This window comes from Nerophis ophidion, linkage group LG18 (assembly GCF_033978795.1).
Source record: "Nerophis ophidion isolate RoL-2023_Sa linkage group LG18, RoL_Noph_v1.0, whole genome shotgun sequence".
In the NCBI taxonomy this organism is placed as follows: domain Eukaryota; kingdom Metazoa; phylum Chordata; class Actinopteri; order Syngnathiformes; family Syngnathidae; genus Nerophis; species Nerophis ophidion.
Window position 1 is genome coordinate 23469528 of NC_084628.1, and position 26914 is coordinate 23496441.

The following is a 26914-nucleotide window of genomic DNA, read 5'->3' on the forward strand; positions in this document are numbered from 1 at the left end:
ATAACAGGTGCCTACCTGTGAAATGTGCTCAAAAAGCTAACCTACTAATGCTAACAGGTAGCATTTGTCAAGTCACAAAACATTTGACATGCTAGCATTGTGCCGCGGGCTGTTAAGAAGTGTACTACGTGGCGAACTTTGGACATTTCTGTTCCAAGAGTCTCTTGAGGCTTAATATGCGAAAGAATGCTTGGAATGTAAACTTAAAATGTCCGCATTTCGGATTCAAACAAGTTTCCACTTTGCATCCTATTTATTTAACAACAATCTTGACTTAACAAGCTTTCATGCTAAACTTTACAGGCTCGTTAAAGACCTAAAGCAGGAAAGTCTGGCGGCTTTCCGACGAACCTCCATTATGTCACGCTTCCTGTGTGGGAGGAACCGGCACAAAGACACGAGGAGGCCTCTGATTGGTCACTTTTATTGCAGAAATCTTACAACACATGACCGTGGAAAAGCGAGCTCGGTTGGGTCCAAAACCTGCGGCGGGACAAAGGAGGCGGGGATTGGACGTGTCATGTGACCTTCTCATACAGGAAGTGGCTGTGAGAGTTCTGGTCCTGTGGAAAGGAAGACGTCCATCCATCCATCCATTTCCTACCGCTTATTCCCTTTGGGGTCGCTGTTGCCTATCTCAGCTACAATCGGGCGGAAGGCGGGATACACCCTGGACAAGTCGCCAGGGCCAACACAGATAGACAACACTCACATTCACACACTAGGAACAATTTAGAGTTGCCAATCAACCTATCCCCAGGTGCATGTCTTTGGAAGTGGGAAGAAGCCGGAGTACCCGGAGGGAACCCATGCATTCACGAGGAGGACATTCAAACTCCACACAGAAAGATCCCGAGCCCGGGATTGTCCCCAGGACTACTCAGGACCTTGGTATTGTGAGGCAGACGCACTAACCCCTCTTCCACCGTGAAGCCCAGAGGAAGACGTCCCGAAACACAAAAATACTTTTAGCAATAAATAATACAAAGTAGAAATAAAAAATGGGGCCGTCTTTGTTTTGTCATCACGACAAATGGTGGTGTTTGTCTTTATTGGTACAAAGATGAGTCCGCCTTCAGTCCACCAGCGCGCTCGCAGACGTCACACGTTTTGGCGTGGGGGGGCGGGGCTTGGCCAGCAGATCTCAAGTCAGATTTTGATGCCGAGGTGGTGATGTCCAGCACTCCAGCGGCTGACAAGAACACCTTTACCCTGATCTGTATACCCCTCCCTCCATCCCGCCCCTTCCCTCCCTCGCCCAATCAGCTGCTCCGGTCCTCCCGTGCGTTCGAGAAGCAGTAAGTGTTTCCATTTCATTGGAGGCCGCTCCTGTCGTTTGAGTGCCGAGGCCCCACCCACAAAAAAACCCCAAACATGATTTGTGAGCGAGGCTCCTCCCCCGCTGTGCCCCGGCCCCTCCCCACAGTGGCAGCGACTGGCGTGAGTCAGTGAGGGGGCGGGGCTCACTGCTGTTTGGAGCGCCAGAAGCGCGAGGCGATGGAGCCCAGAGACACAACTTGCTTCTTCGGCCGGGACAACTCCGACAGACGCTGCTCCTCCTCCTAACACACACACACAAACACCATCAATAAACAAACCCACACACGCATGAGCGCCCGCCAGACTCCGCCCACCTGCGCCAGCTGAGCCTGCCTGCGCTTGAAGGCGTCGATGGGGTCGTCCTCCATGGCGTAGTTCTCCAACACCGAGCGCACGTCGTCCACGCCGCTCAGAGCGATGGCTGGTGAAAGGACGGGAGTTAAGCATGGCGGGAAGGGAGGAGTCAAAAGGGGGCGTGTCCTCACCCTTAAGGAAGTTGGCGAGGTCGTAGAGCGTTCGGTCGTCAGAGCTGCCATCCCATTTCTTCAAGGCCATGCCGTTAAAAGGCTGCAGGCTGAACGCTTCCCGCTTGCAGTCCACCACGATCACCTTGCTGCTGTCACGGTTAAGACACGATACGTCCTGACACACACACACGCACGCACGCACACCCACACGCACACGCACACGCACACACACACACAAACACACACTGGTTATCATTTGGAATGGGGACCAAGTTTTTGATCATGACTTGCGGGGACCACCCTTTCTACAGGTTGCGGAGGCATAAAAAAAAAAAGAGGTAAAATGGCCACTGCCCAGTTAGCTCATACACGTCTTTAAATCTCTGGATTGATGAAGTAATGTGCTGATTATTCTTACTGGGGACGCTGGGGAAAAAGAGTTAATATGGTTCATGGGGACCAAATTTAAATAGTTTAGCATAATTCACACAAATTTGTACGAGACTACTGAGGACCATTAAAAAAAAAAAGTTCAAATTAAATATGACATGATACTCGGAATACAGCACTACAGCTGTCCTCTTACGGTAAATGGGTTATATTTGTACAGCGCTGTTGTACCTTTTTAAGGAACTCAAAGCGCTTTGACACTATTTCCACATTCACCCATTCACACACATTCACACTGATGGCGGGCGTTGCCATGCAAGGCGCTAACCAGGACCCATCAGGAGCAAGGGTGAAGTGTCTTGCTCAAGGACACAACGGACGTGACTAGGATGGTAGAAGGTGGGGATTGAACCAGGAACCCTCAGGTTGCTGGCACAGCCACTCTCCCAACCTGTGCCACGCCGTCCCCTTATAGGAAGTTTCCCCACTTAAATGTTAAAGCAAATCCCCAATAACATTGCATCTAATAGAGAGCCAAATACTAGAGTCCGTGAACATTGTTCCAAAGTCAAGATTTTTTTGGTTGATTTCTTCATCATAAATGTGCGGCCGTAGCAGAGAGACCTTGCACAACCCTCCGCCAGCAGTCGGGGTCATCCATGCCAGAGCCCAGCTCTGAAACAAGGATCCCAGTGTCCCGTGCGATTACTTCAGTACATACTGTAATAACTTCAAGTAAGTGTTGAAGACTAAAAAACAATTACAAACAAATAAATAAACTAATTAACTAAAAGCAGTCTTTTTCTCACAATGTGTCGATTTTTTTCTTATAAAATTGGGAACAATTACTCATATTCTTTCTTTTTCTGTAACATTGCAATATTTTCTCGAAAAAATTACGACTTATGTAAAATGATTACATTTTAATACAAAATGGTGCCATTTGTAATATAAAATTCAGACTTTAATCACAATATTGGCAATTTTTTTTGTTCTTGTAAAATAGTGACATTTTTTGAGTAAATAGATAACTTTTGTCATCATTTTGCCATGTAAAATTCTGATTATCATTATGTTGCCAATTTTTTAAAAATGTTTTCCTATACAATTATGACTTTTTCAAGTTATTTTTACGACTTTTTTCATAAAATTGCCAAAATTCTAAACTTTTCTTGTAAAATTGCAACTGTTATTGAGTAAAATTCCAACTTTTATCATAATATTGTACAACTGTTCAGTTTTGGTTGTAGTGAAACTGTGAGCTTTTTCTTGTGAAATTCCAACTCATTTATCACAACAAGCTTCTTTTATAGTTGCATAGTATGTATATATTATCAATGTTGTAAATACAAAAATTTATATATCTATAAAGGGTGGTCCTGAAGACGTAGGCATTTTTTTCGGAGGTCTCAAGAAAGCAAAAAAATACAAGAATGGGTGTGTGTGCGTGTGTTAACCCAAGTGGGCACTTTAGTCCCGCCCACAGCCAACACACACAAAAAAGTGCTCATTTGGAAAGACAAAAATTAAACCGTGACAAGCTAAAAGCATGGGGGTCAGGGGTACATACATCTGCTAACTATCTGCACACATGATTACTATTTAGCTAACAAAGAATATACCACCTTAGGGACGGCGTGGCGCAGTGGGAGAGTGGCCGTGCGCAACCCGAGGGTCCCTGGTTCAAATCCCACCTAGTACCAACCTCGTCACGTCCGTTGTGTCCTGAGCAAGACACTTCACCCTTGCTCCTGATGGGTGCTGGTTGGCGCCTTGCATGGCAGCTCCCTCCATCAGTGTGTGAATGTGTGTGTGTGAATGGGTAAATGTGGAAGTAATGTCAAAGCGCTTTGAGTACCTTGAAGGTAGAAAAGCGCTATACAAGTACAACCCATTTATTTTGTCTTAAATGAAGCGTTTCCCAGCATAAAAATGAGTGAATAAGGTAAAAATATCAATAGTATAGTGGTATTGGCCACGAGACTAGACCAAATTAATTTGAGCCAGCTGTTCAGTATCCTGTCCACTGATTGGCTCAGCCTCATTACTAAAATACGCATTCTAGTGTTTTAGCCAATATAGCAGCTGCCTCAGGGTGACAAAACTTGGTGCTTGACACACGTTATTGTTAAGCATGCTAGCATTAACACGCTAACTTTTTTTTTAGCTAATTTGACACACATACGGTCACATTCTAATTTTTAGCATGCTGACGCTAGCTTACAACAGAGAAAAAAAAGAACGAAAGAAACTCTCGACTTGCAGGAAATTTTGTGGGGCATCTTAGAACGTTGATCAGTGAAACTATCCTGCAATGTTTTTACTCAGCTGTAATATCTAAAGTACATGCAGTTTATTGTTGTATATAAGACACTCTTTTAAACGTATTCACCGAGGAGTATGAAGCCGAACTCAAAACGGTGACCTCAGCTGCTTACTACTCTAACTTTGTTGGATAAATGTGGGAAAAAGGAGACAGTACATGAGTGTAACGAAGGTAAGTAACATCAAATATTAAATATTGACTCTATTACATGTTGTAAAAATAGTCAGTGACACTCCATTTGTGGCGTTATTAGCTTCAACTCAAGGGAACAGAATGCTAATGCTAACAAGCTAATGCTAAAGCCGATGGGTTTGTGTTGTGAGCTTGAGATAAACACTGACATGAATTAATTATATATTGTTATTTACAGCTAAACACTGACATGTATTATTTATATCCTGCCATTCACAGATAAACACTGACATTTATTATTCATATATTGTTATTTACAGGTAAACACTGAAATTTATTATTCATATATTGTTATTTATAGATAAACACTGACATGTATCATTTGTTATTCACAGATAAATACTAACATTTATTATTTATATATTATTTACACATAAACACTGACATGTATTATTTATATATTACTATTCACAGATAAATACTGACATCTAATATTCATACATTGTTATTTAAAGATAAACACTGACATCTATTATTCATATATTGTTATTTACAGATCAACACTGACATTTATATATTGTTATTTACAGATAAACCCTGACATTTATTATTCATATAATATTTACAGATAAACACTGACATTTATTATTTATATATTGTTATTTACAGATAATCACGGACATTTATTATTTATATATTGTTATTCACAGATAAACCATGACATTTATTATTTATATGTCGTTAATTACAGATAACCACTTACATATTAGTTATATATTGTTTTTACAGATAACCACTGACCTGTTTTATTTATATATTGTTATTTACAGATAAACATACGTTTTATTTATATATTGTTATTTACATACAAACACTGACATGTATTATTTATACATTATTTACGAAAAACACTGACATTTATTATTTATATATTGTTATTTACAGATAAACATACATTTATTATTTATATATTGTTATTTAAACATAACCACCGACATGTATTATTTATATATTATTTACAGATAAACACTGATATGTATTATTTATATAAAGTTAAAGTACCACTGATAGTCACACACACTCTAGGTGTGGTGAAATTAACCTCTGCATTTGACCCATCCCCTTGTTCACCCCCTGTGAGGTGAGGGGAGCAGTGAGCAGCAGCGGTAGCCGCGCCCGGGAATCATTTTGGTGATATAATCCCCAATTTCCAACCCTTGATTTTGAGTGCCAAGCAGGTAGGTAATGGGTCCCATTTTTATAGTCTTTGGTAGGACTCGGTCGGGGTTTTAACTCACGACCTACTGATCTCAGGGAGGACACTCTAACCACCAGGTATATGGTGTTATTTTCAGATAAACACTGATATTTATGATTTATATATTGTTATTTACAGATAAACACTGAAATTTGTTATTCATATATTATTCACAGATAAACCCTGACATGTAATATTTATATATCGTTATTTACAGATAAACACTGACATTTACTATTTATATATCATTATTTTAGATAAACACTGACACTTATTTATATATTATTATTTTAGATAAACACTGACATTTATTATTTATACATCGTTATTTACAGATAAACAGACATTTATTATTCATATATTGTTATTTACAGATAGACATTTATTATTTATATTTTTTATTTACGATAAACACTGATATTTATGATTAATACATTATTATTTACAGATAAACACTGACATTTATTATTTATATATTGTTATTTACAGATAAACAATATCATGTGTTGTTTATATATTTTTATTCACACAAACACTTTGACATGTATTGTTTACACTGTAAATTGTTATTTACAGATAAACACTGACATTTATCATTTCTATATTGTTATTTACAGATAAACATTGACATGTATTAATTATGTATTGTTATTCTCAGATAAACACTAACATTTATATGTATATGTTGTTATTTACATATAAACACCAACATTTATCATTCATGTATTGTTATCTACAGATAAACACTGACACTATTCATATATTGTTATTAACAAATAAACACATACCTTTATTATTAAAAAAAGTTTGTTATGCAACATTTTTTCATAACCACAAGAGCCAAAGTCAATTAAACTTCTAAGAGTGACAGCTGTTGTTAGCATGTAGCATCTCTAAAAGAGGTCATAGTCAATTAACAAACGATAGAACTAGAAGGCTGAAAGATGGAGGGAGTAAACTATTAAAAAAGAGGGAGCCGCTGCCCAGCGTGAAGCAAAGGAGTTGTGTTTAATGGAGACAACAACAGGAAACGGCTTGTGTTGCGTTCCTCGGTCCTTCGCACGTTCCCAGGCCAACATAAGCAGGGCCAATAAGGCGTGCGCGCAGAAACACTTTTGAGTGCAGTGGAGGGGATTTCCACCAAAAAGCTGACCTGGCTATTGTGTACAGTTGACCTCCTACTTAAGGTCTAAAGAGGGCGATGAAGCTGATTTATGGTCCGAGATAACGCAGCAGCGTCGCCCACAACCACAGAACAAAAACAACACTGATTAAATCAAATCATTGCTACGGTCAGCCAAAAAAAAAAAGATATTAAAACTGCCGGTCGTTTGTGTTACATTTGAGCCTAAATATTGTCAAAAAATGTATTTTACAATGACTTCAGAACATCTGTGTCACTTCTGATACAGTATGACGCCGGTATTGTAGCATTGAGTGTTGCTTGTAGGGTTGTACGGTGTACCGGTATTTGTATAGTACCGCGGTACTAATGAATAATTTTCAGTACTATACCGCCTCTGAAAAGTACCGGGCCCCCACCTTCATACGCCCGCGTCGAAATCACGTCATGACATTGCTGGTTTACGAGCAGAGGAGCATTTTCGGCAGCGCACAGTCACGGAGTACTTACAAACAGACACAGTGTGTAGACTAAAGGACTCCGGCTTATTAGTGATTCCCAAAGCCCAAAAATTCTGCGGGCTATAGAGCTTATTCATTTCGGGCTCCAGTACTCTGGAATGCCCTCCCGGTAAAAGTTCGAGATGCCACCACAGTAGAAGCATTTAAGTCTCACCTTAAAACTCATTTGTATACTCTAGCCTTTAAATAGACTCCCTTTTTAGACCAGTTGATCTGCCGTTTCTTTTCTTTTTCTCCTATGTCCCACTCTCCCTTGTGGAGGGGGTCCGGTCCGATCCGTTGGCCATGTACTGCTTGCCTGTGTATTGGCTGGGGACATCTCTGCGCTGCTGATCCGCCTCCGCTTGGGATGGTTTCCTGCTGGCTCCGCTGTGAACGGGACTCTCGCTGCTGTGTTGGATCCGCTTTGGACTGGACTCTCGCGACTGTGTTGGATCCATTATGGATTGAACTTTCACAGTATCATGTTAGACCCGCTCGACATCCATTGCTTTCCTCCTCTCCAAGGTTCTCATAGTCATCATTGTGACCGACGTCCCACTGGGTCATTATTGTCACCGACGTCCCACTGGGTGTGAGTTTTCCTTGCCCTTATGTGGGCCTACCGAGGATGTCGTAGTGGTTTGTGCAGCCCTTTGAGACACTGGTGATTTAGGGCTATATAAGTAAACATTGATTGATTGATTGATTGATTGACAGAAAAGGGACAATGAATGTATTTTGGCTTAAAAACTAAAGATAAAGGTAAAGCTATAACACTGAAACGCCCTCAGGAAGAGGAGCACTAAGACATGGCTAGCTAGCAGCTAAAGTCCATCCAAAGTCTGCAGTGTTTTAGCTACTTCTAAATCACTAATCTTCGCCTCCATGGCGACAAATAAACTGAGTTTCTTACAAGTATCATCCCGGCAGGACGAGGAATAGCTAAACATGCTTCACTACACATCGTAGCTCACCGGCGTCAACATGTAAACAAACGCCATTGGTGGATCGACACCTGACATCCAGTGTAAGGATACCAAGTACAGGACTTACACTTAGAAAATCTTTATTGTCCCCGAGGGGCAATTTGGTTTGCAGCAGTAGTCATTAAAAACAAGGTTCATCAGTCAAAACTAAGTACAACAGTAAAAACGAGGTACAACAGTAAAGACGACGTACAACAGTAAAGATGAGGTACAACAGTAAAGACGAGGTACAAAAGTCAAAACAAGGTACAAATACATAAAATACATACAACATACAAACCATCATAAAGCTAAAAACAAAAAACATTTGTAATACAATAAAAACTAATCACACGTCGCATCCCACTTAAGTGACTACATAGCAGCTAAGCTTGTTTAAGGAGCTCATTTATAAAAACAACAGCTGAGGGAACAAAGGATCGTATGTATCGGTTGTTTTTTGGCCTTTCTATTACTAGGGGCGTATCTACATCCTGAGGGCAAGAGTCTAAACTTTAAGAAGAGACGGTGCTGAGAGTTGGCCAGAATGGCCTTTGCCTTCTGGATGAGTCTGACCTGATAAATCTGGTTCAGGGGTTTCAAGGTAGTGCCTATGGTCTTTTGGAGCACCTTGATTATACCACCTTGTCTGTTTTTATTGGCCACACTGAGGTTACCAAACCAGGAAGTGATAGAATATGTTAAAATAGTCTTGATACAAGATGAATAGAACATCCTCATTAGTGTCCTATCAACCTGAAAACCCCTCAGTTTCCTCAAGAAAAACAGCCTCTGATTGGCCTTCTTACAAACACGGTCAGTGTTGGCATCAAAGGTCAATTTATTGCCTAAAATTGTGCCTAGATACCTGTATCCACGGAATATCTCAACATCAGAGCCATTAATGAGAATGGGTGCTTTGGCAGGGGACTCACGACGAAAGTCAATGTACATCTCCTTTGTTTTATCGCCGTTAAGCTCCAGGTACGAATCATTGCACCATTTCATAAAGTTCTCCAGAACAGGACTGTGGTCTGACTCTTTGTCCTGCAGGAGGCTGACTATGACCGAGTCGTCGGCAAACTTAATGATGTGCCTTGACTGAAGTGTGCTCTGACAGTCATTTGTGTACAGTACAAACAGCAGGGGGGGCAGGACCCGTACCTGAGGTGATCCTATGGAGCAGAAGCGAGCATCAGACAGTGTGCTAATAACACGAGTTCTCTGCGATCTTGAGGTGAGAAAGTCCACTAGCCAGCATATAGTACCAAAGTCAATATTGGACATATTCAGCGGTCTACGAGCCAGAATGCAGATTAAAAATCCACAAAGCATAAGCGTGCATGTGTTTCATTTCCATCTAAATGCCCACAACAAGGTGTAGTACTGTTGTGATTGCATCATCCACACATTTCCTGGGCTGATAAGCAAACTGTAGTGGGTCAATTGCATCCTGGGTCATGACCATTACTATTTTCTCGAAGCTTTTCATCACCAGAGATGTCAATGCCACGGGGCGGTAGTCATTCAGCCCCCTTGGTGATGGGACTTTTGCAACAGGTACTACAAGGGACTCTTTCCATAATTTGGGGACACGGTTCTGTGATAAAAGACAATTGGAATATGTGAAAGAAAATTCCGGATAAAAACATACTACATTTTTTGAGTAGTTTACCACTAATGCAGTCAGGCCCCTGGCTTTTACCCACATTTGTCTGCTCAAATGTTCTCCAGACATCCATTTCATTAATCTGAATCTGACTGCTCACAGGGGCGCCTCTGAATTCAGACAGTTCATTACTAAAATCATGAGAATCGAATCTCAAATAGAACCAGTTTAACTCATCTGCTAGTACAGAATCAGGCTTGTGGGGGTTAGACAGACATTTTTTGGAGTCTTGCATTCCGACTATGGACTTAATACCCCTCCAAGCAGAGCGTGAACTACCATTTTTTAGTTCTTCCTCTACCTTATCTTTATACTGTAGCTTGGCCATTTTCATCTCTTTTTTGACCAGCTTGTGAGCTTCTCTTTGTTTTTCAAAATCACCCAGATAAGTTTAAGGAATTTTTAAGGGATTTGCTAACCCATGGCTTATTATATGGGTATACTTTAATTATCTTCCTAGGGATAATCATTTCCTCACAAAATTTAATGTAACTTGTCACAGCATCAGTCAGTTCGTTCAAGTCCTTACAAGAGTCTTTAAAAACATCCCAATTGGTGCTTTCATAGCAACAGTTTAGTTCACGAATAGAGCCTTCGGACCACACAGCCACCTCCTTGCATTCCACTTTTCTTCTCTTGAGGGCCGGTTTATACACAGGGGCCAGAATGATGCTGTTGTGATCAGATGAGCCTAATGGTGCTAGTCCGTAGGATTGGTAAGCGCCTTTTATAGTGCAATAGCACAAGTCCAGAATTTTTCCATGCCTAGTTGGGCAGGTTACATACTGCTAAAAGTGACCTAGGGACTTCTTAAGGCTACATGAATTAAAATCTCCCAATAGAAAATGGGGGGATTCGGGGCTGATACTTTGAAGACGGTGCACAAGTTTAACAATAGTGGATGTTACCTCTCCCATATTAGCTCTGGGATGGATGTAGACATGAACAGCTGTGGGATTTCTTGCGGTAAATAATACAGCCACAGTGAGACACTCAAAAGTTCAATATCGGGGCTACATATAGTTTCACGCACCGTGACAGTCTTGCACCAGGCTGGGTTCACATACAAGCACACGCCCCCTCCAAGTGTTTTACCTGTCAGCTGTGCGTTTCTGTCGAGCCGAAAAGGCTGCCCGAAAACAGTGATTTCCAGGTCCTGGTTCAAGTCGTGATCCGTTAACCACGTCTCGGTTAGTGCAATCACACAAGCGCTCTTGTATTCGGATATGCACTTTACATGAGCTTGAAGCTCATCTACTTTGTTTGTCAGTGATTGTGCGTTACTGAGGATGATGGAGGGAAAGGGTAAGCGGCGTAATCCAAGTCGGCGAAGCCGCAGTCGCACTCCTCTTCTCCGCCCTCGCTTCCGTGTCGAGACCGCTCCTCGCAGCACCTTGCGCGGCTTCCTCGTGCGTGCCGCCGCCCGCCTACCGTCTCGGACTCTGTTTTGCACATCTCCAGCGGAATGCCAGATGGCAAGGTCCCGACTTTTGAGCCTCTATAGCGGATCAAAAAGTCACAGCTGTATTTCAGCGAGTGGGGCTGCTGGCCGCTATACACGCTGTCAGTTCTCAGCTGTGACTGTCCCTCGGGCAACGCCATTAAGTCCAGAGCTCCTCTCATTAGAGCCGCTCGGTCGCAAAACCCATGCCCTCCTTAGCTCATGATGATAACAAAACACTGATCGCACATGACAAACAGAATAAAACAAAAAGAAGACAGGACAAACAACAGAGTGACTACTTTTGCGTGTCGCTGCTCAGAGGCAGCGCCACTTTCGCATGATGTCACGCATGGAGCGATACCATTATAATTATGTCGATATTTTTTAGCATCACAACATCTTTCATTTTTTTTGTATTTGTATTATGATTATAAACTCAGAAAATGTCCCTGGACACGTGAGGACTTTGAATATGACCAAGGTATGATCCTATACCTACTTGGTATCGGATTGATACCTACATTTGTGGTATCATCGAAAAATTATGTAAAGTATAAAACAACAGAAGAATAAGTGATTATTGAATGTTAACAGAAGTGTAGATAGAACATGTTGAAAGAGAAAGTAAGCAGATAATAATAGTAAATGAACAAGTAGATAAATATTATATTTTCTACCACTTGTCAATCATTTTGACAAAATAATAGAATGATAATTGACACAATATGTTACTGCATATGTCAGCAGCTAAATTAAGGGCCTTTGTTTCTTTACTTACTACTAAAAGACAGGCTGTCTTGTATGTTCACCATTTTATTGAAAGACAAAATTGCAATAAGAAACATATGTTTAATGTACCCGAAGATTTTTTTGTTAAAATAAAGCCAATAATGTAATTTTTTGAGGTGCCCTTTATTTAGAAAAGTATCAAAATAATTTTAGCACCGGTACCAAAATATTGGTATCGGGACAACACTAATTGGTTGATACTAATATTAATCCAATACGATATCAGCAGGGTTACACACACTTATACTATTTTGAAGTGTGCAATGTCAAAAAAGAACGATGGTATGTATGAAAAATATTAACTTATTTATTATTAACAGTCTGAAATAAACTTGCGCTGTTTCATAAATTGGAGTGGTAATCGTTTTTTGGCAACAATTCATTCAAGCTCATGACACAGTAAATTGAACAATGCGGACACGTTTGTTATTGTACATTTTCTTCACACGGCTCTGCTTTGCATCTATAATTATTTGTTACTTGTTTATATTGACAAATTTGCTGTTTTAGACTGAAATACTGTTCAATTAAGCACACTTATTATCTATATTTTGTGCCATTGTGTGTTAGCTGTTGCTTAGCTGCTAGCTCCTAGTAGCCTACAGTCGAGCATGTTTACCTTTTGTAAATGACTTTAATAAAATAGAAGAAATTGTGTTTATCGGAGAACATTTAAATGTACACTGGCAAGCTTTACACTAGTAAACATGCCTGCTTATATCGCACGTTTTACATGCAAGCCCATATAGAAAAAAACGTTTTTGAAATTGATACGCCGCCGAAAACTTAAAATGAGAAAAATTACGTAAATATTACATGCTATTATGAATGTGCTTGTTACACTACAAATATACTTAATTCATGGAGGTGTTTGGATGTATTTAGAGCACAATAGAGCAACTACCATTCCACAATTATTTACAAGTTAGAATTTATAATAAAAAGAAAAACATAAGTGTGCTTGTCTCTCGTAAGGATTGCGAATGTTTGGCAAAAATCCCCAAAAACTGCACTTCCCTTTTAAACAACAACAACAACAACTTCCAACCTGCTTTGCTGTTCTACATAGAAAGTCCTGGAAGGACTGTTGACTGGGGACTTTCTTGGCAGATGTGGAGAGTGAGTAGGGAGTGTCATGCTAGCGTCAGTACAGCGTTGTGCTAACGTCAGTGCAACGTGAGTCCGTCAGTAAAATGACAATATTGCTAATACATATTTTCGTATTAAAGTCATCTATTAGAAATGGTATCGCATGCTAATGTAAAACAAGACTGTTTTTTACTCATTTGTTTTGCGCCGCCCAACTTCACGACAGATTCATTATATTGTTGATGGGAATGAGACGCCTCAGTGCCGCGACAGCCAAGGAGGGAAGGCAGACATCTGCAGCACGGACACTCCGGTCCACTTTCCAACACTAACTTTTATGTCAGGGCAAAACGGGATGGCTGCGAACGTCACAGCTGGAGTCACAAGGGTAGATGGTGCAGGGCATGAACGTGCATTTAGCGAACTGGCCACAAAGCGTTATTTAACAGATTTACGTGCAGTAAAAAAAGGTGAAGGCGCGAGTTGGCACCTTGTTAAGTATGAGCTCACTTTGCATCTCTTCTGACGTGGCCTTTAAAGTCTCTGACAGTGTTTGTTTTGATACCTTAATGCAGGTTTTATCCGGCCCGCGGGATGATTTTGCTAAGTATACAAATTAACCTGAAATTTATGAATGAAAGAAACAGCTCTTCTAAATGTGTCTACTGGATGTTGCAATAGCTATTCTTTGTATCTCTGTAGATCAGGGGTCGGCAACCCGCGGCTCCAGAGCCGCATGCGGCTCTTGGATCACTCTGATGTGGCTCAGCTGCATACTTGCCGACCCCCCCATTTTACCGGGAGGTGCTAGCGGGGGTGTATAATTGAGCCCGGAAAAGTCAGTGATGCATGGGATTCTGGGTATTTGTTATGTTGCGCTTATAATGTGTTACAGTGGGGATGTTCTCCCGAAATGTGTTTGTCATTCTTGTTTGGTGTGGGTTCACAGTGTGGCGCATTATAGTAAGAGTGTTAAAGTTGTTTACATGACAACCCTCAGTGTAACCGGTATGGCTGTTGAGTAAGTATGCCTTGCAGTCGCTTATGTGTGTCTGCAGAAGCCTCATACAATATGCGAATGGGCTGGTAAGCTATTTGTTACGGTTGTGGAGGGTGCTAAACGCATTGTCATCATAGCACGCCCTTATTATTGTTGTTTGGGTGAAAACCAGCAGACAGTCGAGAGAAAGGCTGCTCTGAAACTCGGTAGTCTCCCGGAAAAATTGAGACGGTTGGCAAATGTGATGTCGTCAAGCGGCATTCAAATAAAACTCGCGGGTCACACTATTATTAAATTTTCATATTAAGGTGCGGGCCGCGTGTCTGTGACCCCTGGTTAATACATGGCACAAAGCAAAAAAAACTTTGTACGCTGTGTTATTTCATTTTAAATTTCAATCAACACCATTGAGTTGACTGATGAACAGTGTCACATCATTCATTCAGAAAATATAAATAACGACAAATAAAGATAGAATGCTATCAACCGCAACATGTAAGTGTAAAAAAACAACAACATTATGATTTGCACATTTTCAGAATGTGCTTTTTCTATTTTTAAACACAGAAAACAATCTGAAGGTGTCTTTTATTTTTAAGTTATCGTGCAGGGATTTTACCAGTCCGGCCCACTTGGGAGTAGATTTTTCTCCATGTGGCCCCCAATCTAAAATGAGTTTGACACCCCTGCCTTAATGGCCAAGATGATTGGCAGTAGGGCTGCAACTAACGACTATTTTGACAGCCAACAAATCATCGACTATCTTAACAATTAGTCGACTAATCGGATTATAAATCAAACACAAATCCAGAGGCTCTAGTTTAGCCATCAACTTCTAAATGGAGCTCGAGTTATTTTTAGGCATGTGTTTATTAACAACAAATATGTGTTGAAGAGGTTCATTTAGCCTACTGATGTGTATTTATAAATTCTTGATTTATATAGACTAGTAAGGTTAAGTTTTGTACCTGACAAGCCGAAACTAGTCAGGTACAAAACTTTACCTTACTATTTTATATAAATCAACCATTTATAAACAACAAATATGACTAATTCATTTAGAAATATGTATTTATACAGTAACTATGCAGCTCATATGTCTGTTAAAAAATAAAAACACTTAAACTTTTGTTTAATTAAAAGCAAGGACAGACAGAGTGCTAAAAAAAGTATAATGATTAGCATTTTAAAAAAAGACAGATAAAATAAATTAAAAAAACACTACAAAAGGCCAAAACTATCTAACTTGTTCAAAAAGGAATTAGCAGCATGTTGTGATGATGTGTTTAAAAAGCTGCACACTGAAATATAAGTGATTAACTCCTGGCATTTTAGCAATCTAATTGAAGTGTATGATTGATTAATTCTTGACATTTTAGCTACATAAAGAATGTATGTTTAATCTTATGGTGGACGCATTAGTGCCTCACGTTTTGTGTGTGATAGACATTTGTTATATTGGCGCTGCTTTGAAAAGTACATGAATTGATGTAGACCGGGGCGTCCAACTCGTTTTTATTGAGGGCCACATCGCAGTTATGGTTGCCCTAAGAGGGACGTTTTTAACAATGAGTAATATATGAATATACATGTGTATATATATATATATATATATAATACATTAACAATATATATTATTACATAAGCTACTAATAAGTGAGTTTTATACAGCATATAAAAAAATATAATAAATGCAAAGGAATGGAGAAACAATACCACTGTTTTTAGCGGTAAAATTCAAGCAACAGAGTTGCCAATTTGTTTGTTTTTTACCATAAAATCTTGTTTTAATGTTTATTTGTCAGTTGTTTTATGTTTTAGTGTCTTACTGTATATATATATATATATATATATATATATATATATATATAATATATATATAAATATATATATATATATACATATAAATATATATATATATATATATAAAGAAACAGTACCAAAGTTGATTATACGGTAAAAAACTCAGTCGGCCGAATTTAACCGTAAAATCTACTGTTTATTTTACGGTCTACAGTTTGATTGATCAATTGTTTTGGAATCATAAGTCAAGCAGATATTTAAGTACAATATTTATCTTTATTTTAGCCAAAAATACATTTGTAATACATAATATTTAGATTTTGATAATATTGAATTTTAAAAGATATGCTATCGCATTCAGTACATGATTTTTTATGTTAAAAGGGAAAGAACAGATACGGTATATTTAGTAATAAAAGATTAAGCATGTACTGCAGTGGCAGGCCGTGCATTTCACACTTAGGCATTCAGTGATGTCCAACTTTAATAACTCTCATAATACTATCATTTATGTCACCACTATGGCTGCAACGATTAGTCAACGATAAAATTTGTCGCCGACAATTATATTTGTGACGTCATCACTAGTGTTTTTACGGGCGGAAGTGAAAAACAACAACAGCGATCAAATGTAAAGTTTGAGGATATTTCCTCTTATTCTTGCTCATTTTCCAAATCGGACCTTGTTTTTATGGTAGTATATCTGTGATACACCAGCATTTAAAGCGGAGACATGATGTCGGACATTTGGAGGGAGGATGCAGACACAGCCTCGGTAAAGGTGTTAGCTTCTACCTAGCTAGCTAAGAGCTAGCTAACAAAAGAGAGACAAAGTTGTGTGAAAAATAACTTTAAATATTTTAGCCAAAGTCAGTCAGCTAAACTTTGTCTACATCATTTCAAGCACTTTAATGCACATAAAGACAGACAGGCACCTATATGGAAGAATAATAAGATTGAACATACAATCTATTAAATAGCCGACATTTTAGGAATTAATCAAAGATAGAATTCTAGAGTGCTAAAACTGCCAACTTAATTAATAGCCAATATATCAGTGTGCAGCTTTTCAAACGTTGCAAATAGTTTTCTTTTTGAGGAAGTTAGATTTTGTGTTTTGTTGTTTGTTTTCATCGCTGTTGTTGAAACTGTTTTTTGTAATGCATAAGGTAATTATGTTTTGTAGCACTTTCCTTTCTTTTAAATCGACAACATTTTGTCAATCATTTTGTTTTTTGTAACAGCTAAATGAGCAGCACAGTAACAGTAAAAAAAAAAAAAAAAATTAATGGATTACTCATCTTTTCTGTGAATAATCACATGCCGAAAATAAGCTGCTTTTACAGGTCAATAGAAAAAATACAGCCATTATATGTGTACGCTTTATTATCTGATTAGTCGATTAATCGTTTAATCGTTGACTAATCAATTATCAAAATAATCGTTGCAGTCCTAGTCACCAAATGACCACGCCTGAAGAAATAATATACTGTAGTGCACTTCTCTGTATTGAATCACCTCAATAGTGTACAAAACTAGCTAAAAAAATCAAGAAACTTGCATGAGCAATCAAAGCATATCGCGACATTGTACTCTCAAAATCAAACTAATTGTAAAAACATAAGAAATAAAATATTCAAATTCACAGTTTGCAGCCCCCATCGGAAACTGTAAGCCAGGGATACTGCTCATAGATTGGAAGTGGCGGACAAATTATTTCACCAACTGGGTCAGGTTGGCTAGCTCGAGGTTCGGCCAACATCGTCTCAGGAGATCTAGCTATTCTTGAAATGTCCTTCTCAAAAAATGCCCCTTGCAAATACTGTATATATCTGCAACGTTTTACTCCATTGGCCATTGTGGGTTCAAAAAGCGAGTAGATATCAGATGTCTCTGCTAAGCAAGTGTGGCTCCGTGCGGCTCTGTTGATCTGCGTAGCACTTCCTGCTTTTGCAACTCACAACTTGTGATTGGATACTCACTTTTGACTCACTCTCAAGGAGGTCTTAACATCACGTTCAACATGAAGCAACCTCAAAGGGCTACTGTCAACAAGTCGTGATCTGATTGGCTATGGCAACTGTCTATCAGCTGTATGTGCCCCGCACAGATCGCCACATTGTTGATTGAGAAAGCCTCAGCAGATTTCATACAGCGCTGGCAACAAGCTAGCGGATTTCTGATTGTATAAAAGTTCTGATGTAAAAACAGCAAAACTGGAGCCTAATATGACATTAAGAAACTATGAGGGATGAGGGCTGGGCGATATGGACCATAACTAATATCCCTGTATTTTTAGGCCGAATCAAAATTTACATTATGTACATATCGATATTTTAAACAAAACATGCAAAGTATTTAGTTTAAACTCAACACCACATTACTGTTACTACCAGTGTTCTGATTTTTTTTTTTTAAATAAGTAATTAAAAATACACGTTACTTAACCAAAAAAGTAATTTAGTAACAAAATGATATTACTCTTAAATAAATGTAATTATTTACGAGGGAGAGTACTTAATGCGCTACTTAAAAAAACACTTTATATATATCATATGCAGATAAGTTTATGAGAGCATGTGTGTGCCTTTGAAAGGCGGTGTCTTTTACCAAGCAATGTGTGACAGTGAGGGTTTCAGCTGAGCTATAGTTGTTAGCTGCGGAAGTTGACTGTGTCAAAACGAACACACAAAGTGCATACAAGCAATAACATCTTGGTGGGGAGGAATGACAAAAAACAGCAATTCTACTGGTTAATAAAGAGCGTGCGTGAAGCCCAACATGGAGCTATTTGGGCTTCATAACTAACAAAAAAAGTGACGCTTTAAACAAGGAAGCGCCGCACTTCAAGTGTTGTTTTGAAACACGCCTCGCCAAACATGGCAATTAGTGTTACCATCTTTGCTTCTAACTTAGATAAACATTTATAAAATAAGCATTCAGATCTGCACAAGGAGTTTAAAGAGTGACGAGTAATAATGGAGTTGTTGCACCTGTCCTGCTGTTCGGCTCAGGTGCAGACTGGCATAGAGGAGCACAGAGCTGACATTCCCTTCAGTTCAATTTTCCCCAGCAATGGTTCTGCCAAGATCCGCTTTCCGGACAGAAATCGAGGCCGCCGATTTGTGACTATCTAGTTGCTTTATTATTAGTTTTGCAGAACACAACCGTACCCATTCATCACTTTACTGCGCAGTGCGCGCGCTCCTCTCTCTCTGTACTCGCCCAGTCACTCACTGACGTCACTCAGCCAACACGTTGACGTTCTCACTAACACACATACTGTACACTCATAATTTAACCAACTCCCCTGCTGTGCACATGTAGATGCATAAACATGTAGATATGTAGACGCGCACACAAATGCTTGACTTGATGCCAAATATTAGTGGAGTAAGGACCCTCATCTAATGTAAACTATTGCTAGTAAAATGACTGAATTTGGTAACAAATTTAAATTGTGTTTTATCTTTAACAATGCGTGTTTTACCTGCTACAAGGCTTATCTGTGTACATTTATCCATAGTTTAGTTTTTAGTACTTACTAGTAATTGTATTTTTCTTAAAGCATAGACCAGGATTGGCAACCATAAATCATGAATAATTTAATATAATGTTAATAAAGCTTTATTATTATATTCAAATCTAATCCTCGATTATGGCAGACTACAGTATAAGTAGTATGGAAAATTGTAAATCGTTCTTTGAGAAGAAGAAGAAGAACAACAACAACAACAACAACAAAAAAAACGAGTTTAATGCATTTTAATTTACATGTTAACCTTCTAAAATTATTATTCGAGTGCAATAGGAAAATGTTTATTCTATTGTAAGATTTTCTGTTAAAATAAAGCCAAAATCGACACTTTTTTGTACTTCCCTTATTTGGAAAAGTATTGAAAAGTATCAAAAAGTATTGATGTACATTTTGTTACCGGTACCAAATTATTGGTATTGGGACAACCCCAGGTGCAACAAAAAACTTGCATTTATCGATAAAATCGATACATCGCCCAGGCCTACTTCAGAGATGCGCTGGGTTTGAGCGGAAAGAGGAGCACAAAAGCACATCGCTGTTAATCCAACTGTTGTGCTCCTTGTCGCCATGGCCATCAAACAATAAGACGTCTGATCCAGACGCTGGGATGCGGGCCAACCAACAATAGCAGGATGCTACAAGAACGACTTATGTGCCGCTCGTTATCTCGGAGAGTGTCCTAAATTACCCGTACTTGAGTCCACCACTCAGGGGACCTCCTTAATCAAGCCACTACCAGTCGACCAGAGCATCCCTCACCTCTTGACCATGAATGAGAACGACAGAAAAAAAAACAAGTAATATGGCCGACATATGATATGAACTTTCTCTCTGCATATTTACAGCAACAACTCTCTCCGTGTGTGTTGGCATATGGAGCACTCGGCATCATCTTGGCGTGTTATGGAGATGAGATGCGAGAAGTAGGTTACCAAACTCCCTCAATGCAGCACACACGACAGTTGGAGGAGGTGGGTGGTTTGGGGAGACGGGGCAGCTTGAGACGGGGGTCGGGGAAGGGGTAGCGGGAACAAGGAAGCGCTAGGACTCAATCGAGGGTGAAAGGGAGGTGAGATAAGAGGAAGAAGAGGAACCAGGCAAAAGGCTAATGAGGCCTGAGGGGGATTTAGGGGGGATTAGGGATGTCTTTTGTGGCGAGGAGGTGGAATCAATGATGGTGGCAGAAGGCGGCGATGACGAGCAGACATGGGTGGTAATGTAACAACTCTCCTCCATCTTACAGGTGTTTCTCTACTAACTGCTCTTGTGTATTCACTGCACGCACATCTTGGACCCATTTACTCCCCAATCACCTTGATTATGACACAGATTTGTTTCTGTTCGTCAACTGGCAAGAACACACACCTTCACATGATGACCCTCCATGTAGCGCGTGGCGTCTCTGAAGAGGCGGTACAGGACGAAACCTTGAGGGTCGATGCTGTCGATCAAAGGATACGCCGTCTGGGTGAAGTAAACGCATACAGACTTCAAACAAACCGTCGAGTTCAATTGTCAAGACTAAGATTGTCCCAGAAACACATTCAACTTGTCCGTCTGCATATCTTTGAGGCTTTTAAAGGAAACAAAGTCATGAATAGTCAGTGGTCAGATGTAAATGAGAGGAGCCTGCAGGGATGTGTCACAAAGCTTGTGGTTTTGTGTTTGTGTGCGCGTTGTGGGACAAAAGGCACACACTTGACACACACAAACAGGACAAACAGAGATGGAGCTAACGACTCTTTTAGCATGTCAAAGCATTACACCCGCCTCTGCAGACTTTCTGCATGTGAACAGCAGACATTAACAAAGTAATTAACACACACACGTCTAACATACAACAATGATTAGCCATACTGTCATCATGAGTCCCATTCTTACTGTAGGCTCCATCCCTCGACATTTATGAGCTACTATCGGTTAAGCAATGGACTCAAATTTCCGCTTCTGATCGTAAAAGTGCTCAGATAAACTTTCTTATCGCCTCATATCTGCATGACAGCAGCACAATGTTTGGGGATAGACAACACAAGTGTGTGTGTGTGTCTCTCACCATGCCCGTCTCGGCGGTGAAGATGATGATCTCGTAGAGTGGGGCGAGCTGTTGGAACATGTAGTCAATGCCTGGACGTTTCTTGAAGCGCCACCCAGTGGCCAGCTGTAAGCAGAGGGAAATCAGAGTGGTTCAGTTCACAAGACAAGTCCTTCATGAGCTGTCTTCTGAAAATTTATTTCAAAAAGTAATAATTATAGTTACTTTTTACTTTACCCAAAAAGCAATTGAATTACTAATGGCATTACTCTTTAATAAATGTATGTAATTACTAGAGAAAGTAATTTATAAGTTACTTAAAAAAAAAAAGCTTTAAAAATCTGGCTCATACATTTGAGAGATGTTTAATCCCTCACCTCCCAGGGGATGATCAAGGCTGATGGGTCAAATGCAGAGAATAATTTCGCCACACCGAGTGTGTGTGACAATCATTGGTACTTTAACATTAATAAGAGCACAGTGGGCAGACTCTGTGCTTTTAAAAGGTGACGTGATGTCATCGAGAGTTTCAATGGAGCAGTGTTTTTTCATTCTAGCAGTTAGCAGTGCAATTTGTCGGCTTCGAAGCCAGCACTTTTGAATCTTTTCACTACATTACCTGCTTAATACAGAAAATGGATGTGTGTCCATGGATGTCATATCTTCTTTTCAACAAACGGGGTATTGTTTGGATGGCAAGTGTGTCACTTCATTTATTTGTTGTTCAATATTTCCATTGAGTATGTGTGTATATGTTGTTGTCTGCTACGTCAGTGTGATGTTGCCTCTTCCAAATTGATATCAAGTTAATTTTAGTGCAGTACTGCTTGTTGCTTTCACAAGTAAAAAGATATTTCCTGCTTTGAATTTGCTGCGCTTATGACGCTGTCTTGTTGTTGACAGAACCACATCAAAAGTAGCGTGCCACGTTACATCAAGCTCTCGCTAACGGCGTTGTAACGGACCTAAAAGTAATTCATTAGATTACTCGTTACTAGTGAAAGTAATATACAAAACTGTTATTGCGAACACCATTCATGAGCGATTACGCATTACAATCCAGTGGCATATATGCATATATATACACACACACACGCACACGCACACACACACACGCACACACACACACACACACACACACACACACACACACGTCAACCGGCAGGTTTCGGTGAGAAAATTGTGGTAATAAGTTGGCTCTTACAGTAAACATGAGCTGAGCTTGTGTCGTTCTTCTTGCAGCTGTCAAAGAGGCAGCTGCGACTTTCTTGGCTCTTCCATGGCTTCACTCAGAGACACTGGCGGTCACCACACCCCTCCGACTTTCAGGTATGACTTTATAATCTTACTAAAACACTAGTAACAATAATCAGATAAGGGATTTTCCAGAATTATCCTAGTAAATGTGTCTAATATCATCTGAATCGCTGCCACTGCCCTCGTCCTTTTTTTCCTTTTTTTTTTCTTCTAGTCCTTTGCTTTCACTATCTTCATCCACAAATCTTTCATCCTCGCTGCAATTAATGGTGAAATTGTCGCTTTCTCGGTCAGAATCGCTCGCGATGCTGGTGTCCATGATTGTAAGCAATGTGAGGATGTGAGGAGCCCTCACACCGGTGACATCACGCGCACATCGGCTTCTACTTCCGGTACAGGCAAGGCTTTTTTACTAGCGACCAAAAGTTGCGAACTTTATCGTCGATGTTCTCTACTAAATCCTTTCAGCAAAAATATGACATTATCGCGAAATTATCAATTATGACACATAGAATGGACCTGCTATCCCCGTTTGAATAAGAACATCTAATTTCAGTAGGCCTTTAAACTGTTTGACTATTTGCTCACGCAGTTATAAGTCGCACTGGACAATGGACATTTATTTGATAAAACACAACACCAACAATAGACATTTAAAAGGAAATTGAAAATAAATGCAGATGACATATATATATATATATATATATATATATATATATATATATATATATATATATACACTAGGGGTGCAACGGTGCGTGTATTTGTATTGAACCGTTTCGGTACGGGGGTTTCGGTTCGGAGGTGTACCGAACGAGTACACATGCTAGGACAATATGTATAAGCCAGAGCTGGAAGACCCTCCTGCCTCATTAAGATCTCCCGTATGGGAACACTTTGGCTGCGCGATGGAGGACGGAGGTTAGCAGCTGCTTCTGACAACACATCAAACATGTGTTGCACCTTTCCTGCTTCCGGCTCCAAAAATGTCTCTACTCCGCTCCTCGAGCGTAGGGGAGAACACTCCTCCAGGGCTGATGTATTCCCGGGGGAAAAACCCTTCACTCTACCCGGCAGTGGGTCTCCACAGCTCCGGACTCCAGGGTAAATGAAGAGTCCGGCAATTAGTTGCAAATCGTGGCTTTATCGAGGTCTCGCACACAGCCAATCCAACAAAACACCAACCACTCCCGCACTCTACCGCTCCCTCACCTCACTCGCCCACACACTCACCTCACATGCTGTCACATATTAAGGGGCCACACACACACACACATACACTACTCTCATAACAAAGTGGTTCTCAACCTTTTTTCAGTGATGTACTACCTGTGAACATTTTTTTCATTCAAGTACCCCCTAATCAGAGCAAAGCATTTTTGGTTGGAAAAAAAACAGATAAAGAAGTAAAATACAGCACCATGTCATCAGTTTCTGATTTATTAAATTGTATAACAGTGCAAAATATTGCTCATTTGTAGTGGTCTTTCTTGAACTATTTGGAAAGACAGATATAAAAACTTGTTGAAAAATAAACAAGTGATTCAATTATAAATAAAGATTTCCAAACATAGAAGTAATCATCAACTTAAAGTGGCCTCTTTGGGGATTGTTATAGAGATCCATGTGGATTCATGAACTTAATTTTTAAAATTTTTTCACAAAAAAAGAAATCTTTAACATCAATATTTATGGAACATGTCCACAATAAACGGTGAGTGGTGTTTATGAACGTGGACCCCGACTTAAACAAGTTGAAAAACTTATTGGGGTGTTAGCATTTGGTGGTCAATTGTGCAATCTACTAATAAAAGTCTCAATCAATCAATCAAAAACAGCACTTTATATGTAGAAAGGTTTTGATAAGAAACCATTCTGAGCCTTATCTTATTTAATTTTTATTTTATATATGTTGACCACATTAACCCTGGCAATAAACCCTGTGTGTATATGTACAGTATGTTATGCTATTGCTTACAAATTTGGTAAATAAATAACCAAAAAATGTATATTTTGTTGTTTTCTTACTGTACCGAAAATTAACCAAACCGTGACCGCTAAACCGAGGTACGTACCGAACCGAAAATTGTGTGTGCCGTTACACCCCTAATCTACACACACAAATATATACCCATATATATACACATTTACACATGTATACAAATCAGGGTTTCTCGCAGCGTTTTGTTGTTAAGGCAGCTGCCTTAACAACAAAGAGCCACCGCCTAAACTAAAGTAAAAAAATAAATCAATTAAAAAAAATTGTCCTGTCCAGCTTCTCAGGCAAAACATATAGTTGATGTAGATGCCCATATCGGCTGTTCAGATTCACTTTACAAAAGAGAAGTGTAGGATACTTCTCTTGTTGCCTTATTTGTATTTGACTTTATTATATGTATTCATATTATCATTCGGTGCTGAACTTAAGTCTTAAAATCCTGCTACGCTTTGTACTGCCTCTGTCAGTGCTTCTCTGCAGCACCCAGCATTGTCCCACCCACACAACCATCTGATTGGTTACACGCAGAGCGGTAAGAGCCAATCAGGAGTGTGTATTCAGAGCGCATGAAACAGTGCATATTCAGAGCGCATGTAACAGCCAATCAGCAGTGCGTATTCAGAGCGGTAACAGCCAATCAGCAGTGAGTATTCAGAGCGAATGGAGTCAGTGCTCATGGCAGAGGCAGGCAGAGAGGAGAGACGATGCGGGTTAGCAGGAAGGTGTTTGGCAGGCGAGCATAATGCAGCGGACTCTCCCCAAAATAATACAAACACCTCCCAGTCAACTACTAGTAACATCACTATGAGCGCGTTGATGTTTTAGAAATGTAAGCGGCAGCTCAGCTTGCTCGCAGCCCTTGAGGTGAAGGCCAATTAGCTTTTAGCGTAATGTTAGCTCATTTTGCGGTGTGTGCATGTGTTACGAACAGCAAAACCCTGTCTGTCTAAGAGAAAGACAAGCATTATTGACCTACAGTTAACAACTAAGTTATTTCACTTGACCTTTTTCTGTGTTGAAGCAGCAAAAAAGAACATTATGTTAAATTAAGAGTTCTGTCTTGATAGTTCATATAATAATGTAACTGCATCATCAAGCCTACATGAACTCCATAGTGTTCAGGGATGAATAGTCTCTCCTATTGCTATTGTACTATTTTTTCAGCTACAGTTACATTATTCATTAGTAATGTAGCTGCCTAGTTTTGAATGACAGGGTCTCTGTTATTACATGTTGATAAAAATATAACATTTACATAATGAAAATCAGCTAAAGGGCTTCCCAAATGCTGTAATAAATTAAGCATGATGAGTTGAGCATATGTCAGCATGTGGCCCCACTTTTAACTCTTTTTTTTCAACTCTTATTGCAAACATTAATTTATAGTAAGTCATTAATTTGACTTAGTAAATATTGATTTACTAAGACAAAATAATGGCATACTTAGTGTCTCAGGTAACTAGGACTGTTTTGTGTTTTGATTTTACTGTACTAGATATATATCTTATATTGCCATTCCGCATACTGAGCGGAAAACACAACCAACTAAATTGTAGGCTTCTTCATGCGACGAAGCCGGCCTACTTCACCACAGTCTGCAGTCTATTGCAGACTTTTCCTGCCCTGCCCCCTAGAGAGACGCCACTTTAGCTCACAAATATTCTGGGGGAAACACTGATATATATCCTGACCCTTTTTAAACTAAACTGGTAGGTTTGTATATCCATCCATCCATCCATCCATCCATTTTCTACCGATTATTCCCTTTTGGGGTCGCGGGGGGCGCTGGCGCCTATCTCAGCTACAATCG

The 26914-nt window shown here is 39.7% G+C and overlaps 1 protein-coding gene across 2 annotated transcripts in view; it reads right to left on the reverse strand.

Annotated features, from left to right (window-relative positions):
• Positions 1–408: 408 nt before the first annotated feature.
• timm50 (translocase of inner mitochondrial membrane 50 homolog (S. cerevisiae)) overlaps positions 409–26914 on the reverse strand; it is an 85024-nt gene continuing 58518 nt past the window's right edge. For both annotated transcript variants that reach the window (XM_061877736.1, XM_061877737.1), the window contains exons 7-11: positions 21870–21974; positions 21182–21280; positions 1806–1962; positions 1635–1741; positions 409–1562 (exon numbers count right to left, since the gene is read on the reverse strand). In XM_061877736.1, coding sequence (XP_061733720.1) covers positions 1464–1562; positions 1635–1741; positions 1806–1962; positions 21182–21280; positions 21870–21974 — 567 coding nt within the window. In that variant the 3' untranslated portion in view covers positions 409–1463. The remainder of the gene's footprint in view (positions 1563–1634; positions 1742–1805; positions 1963–21181; positions 21281–21869; positions 21975–26914) is intronic.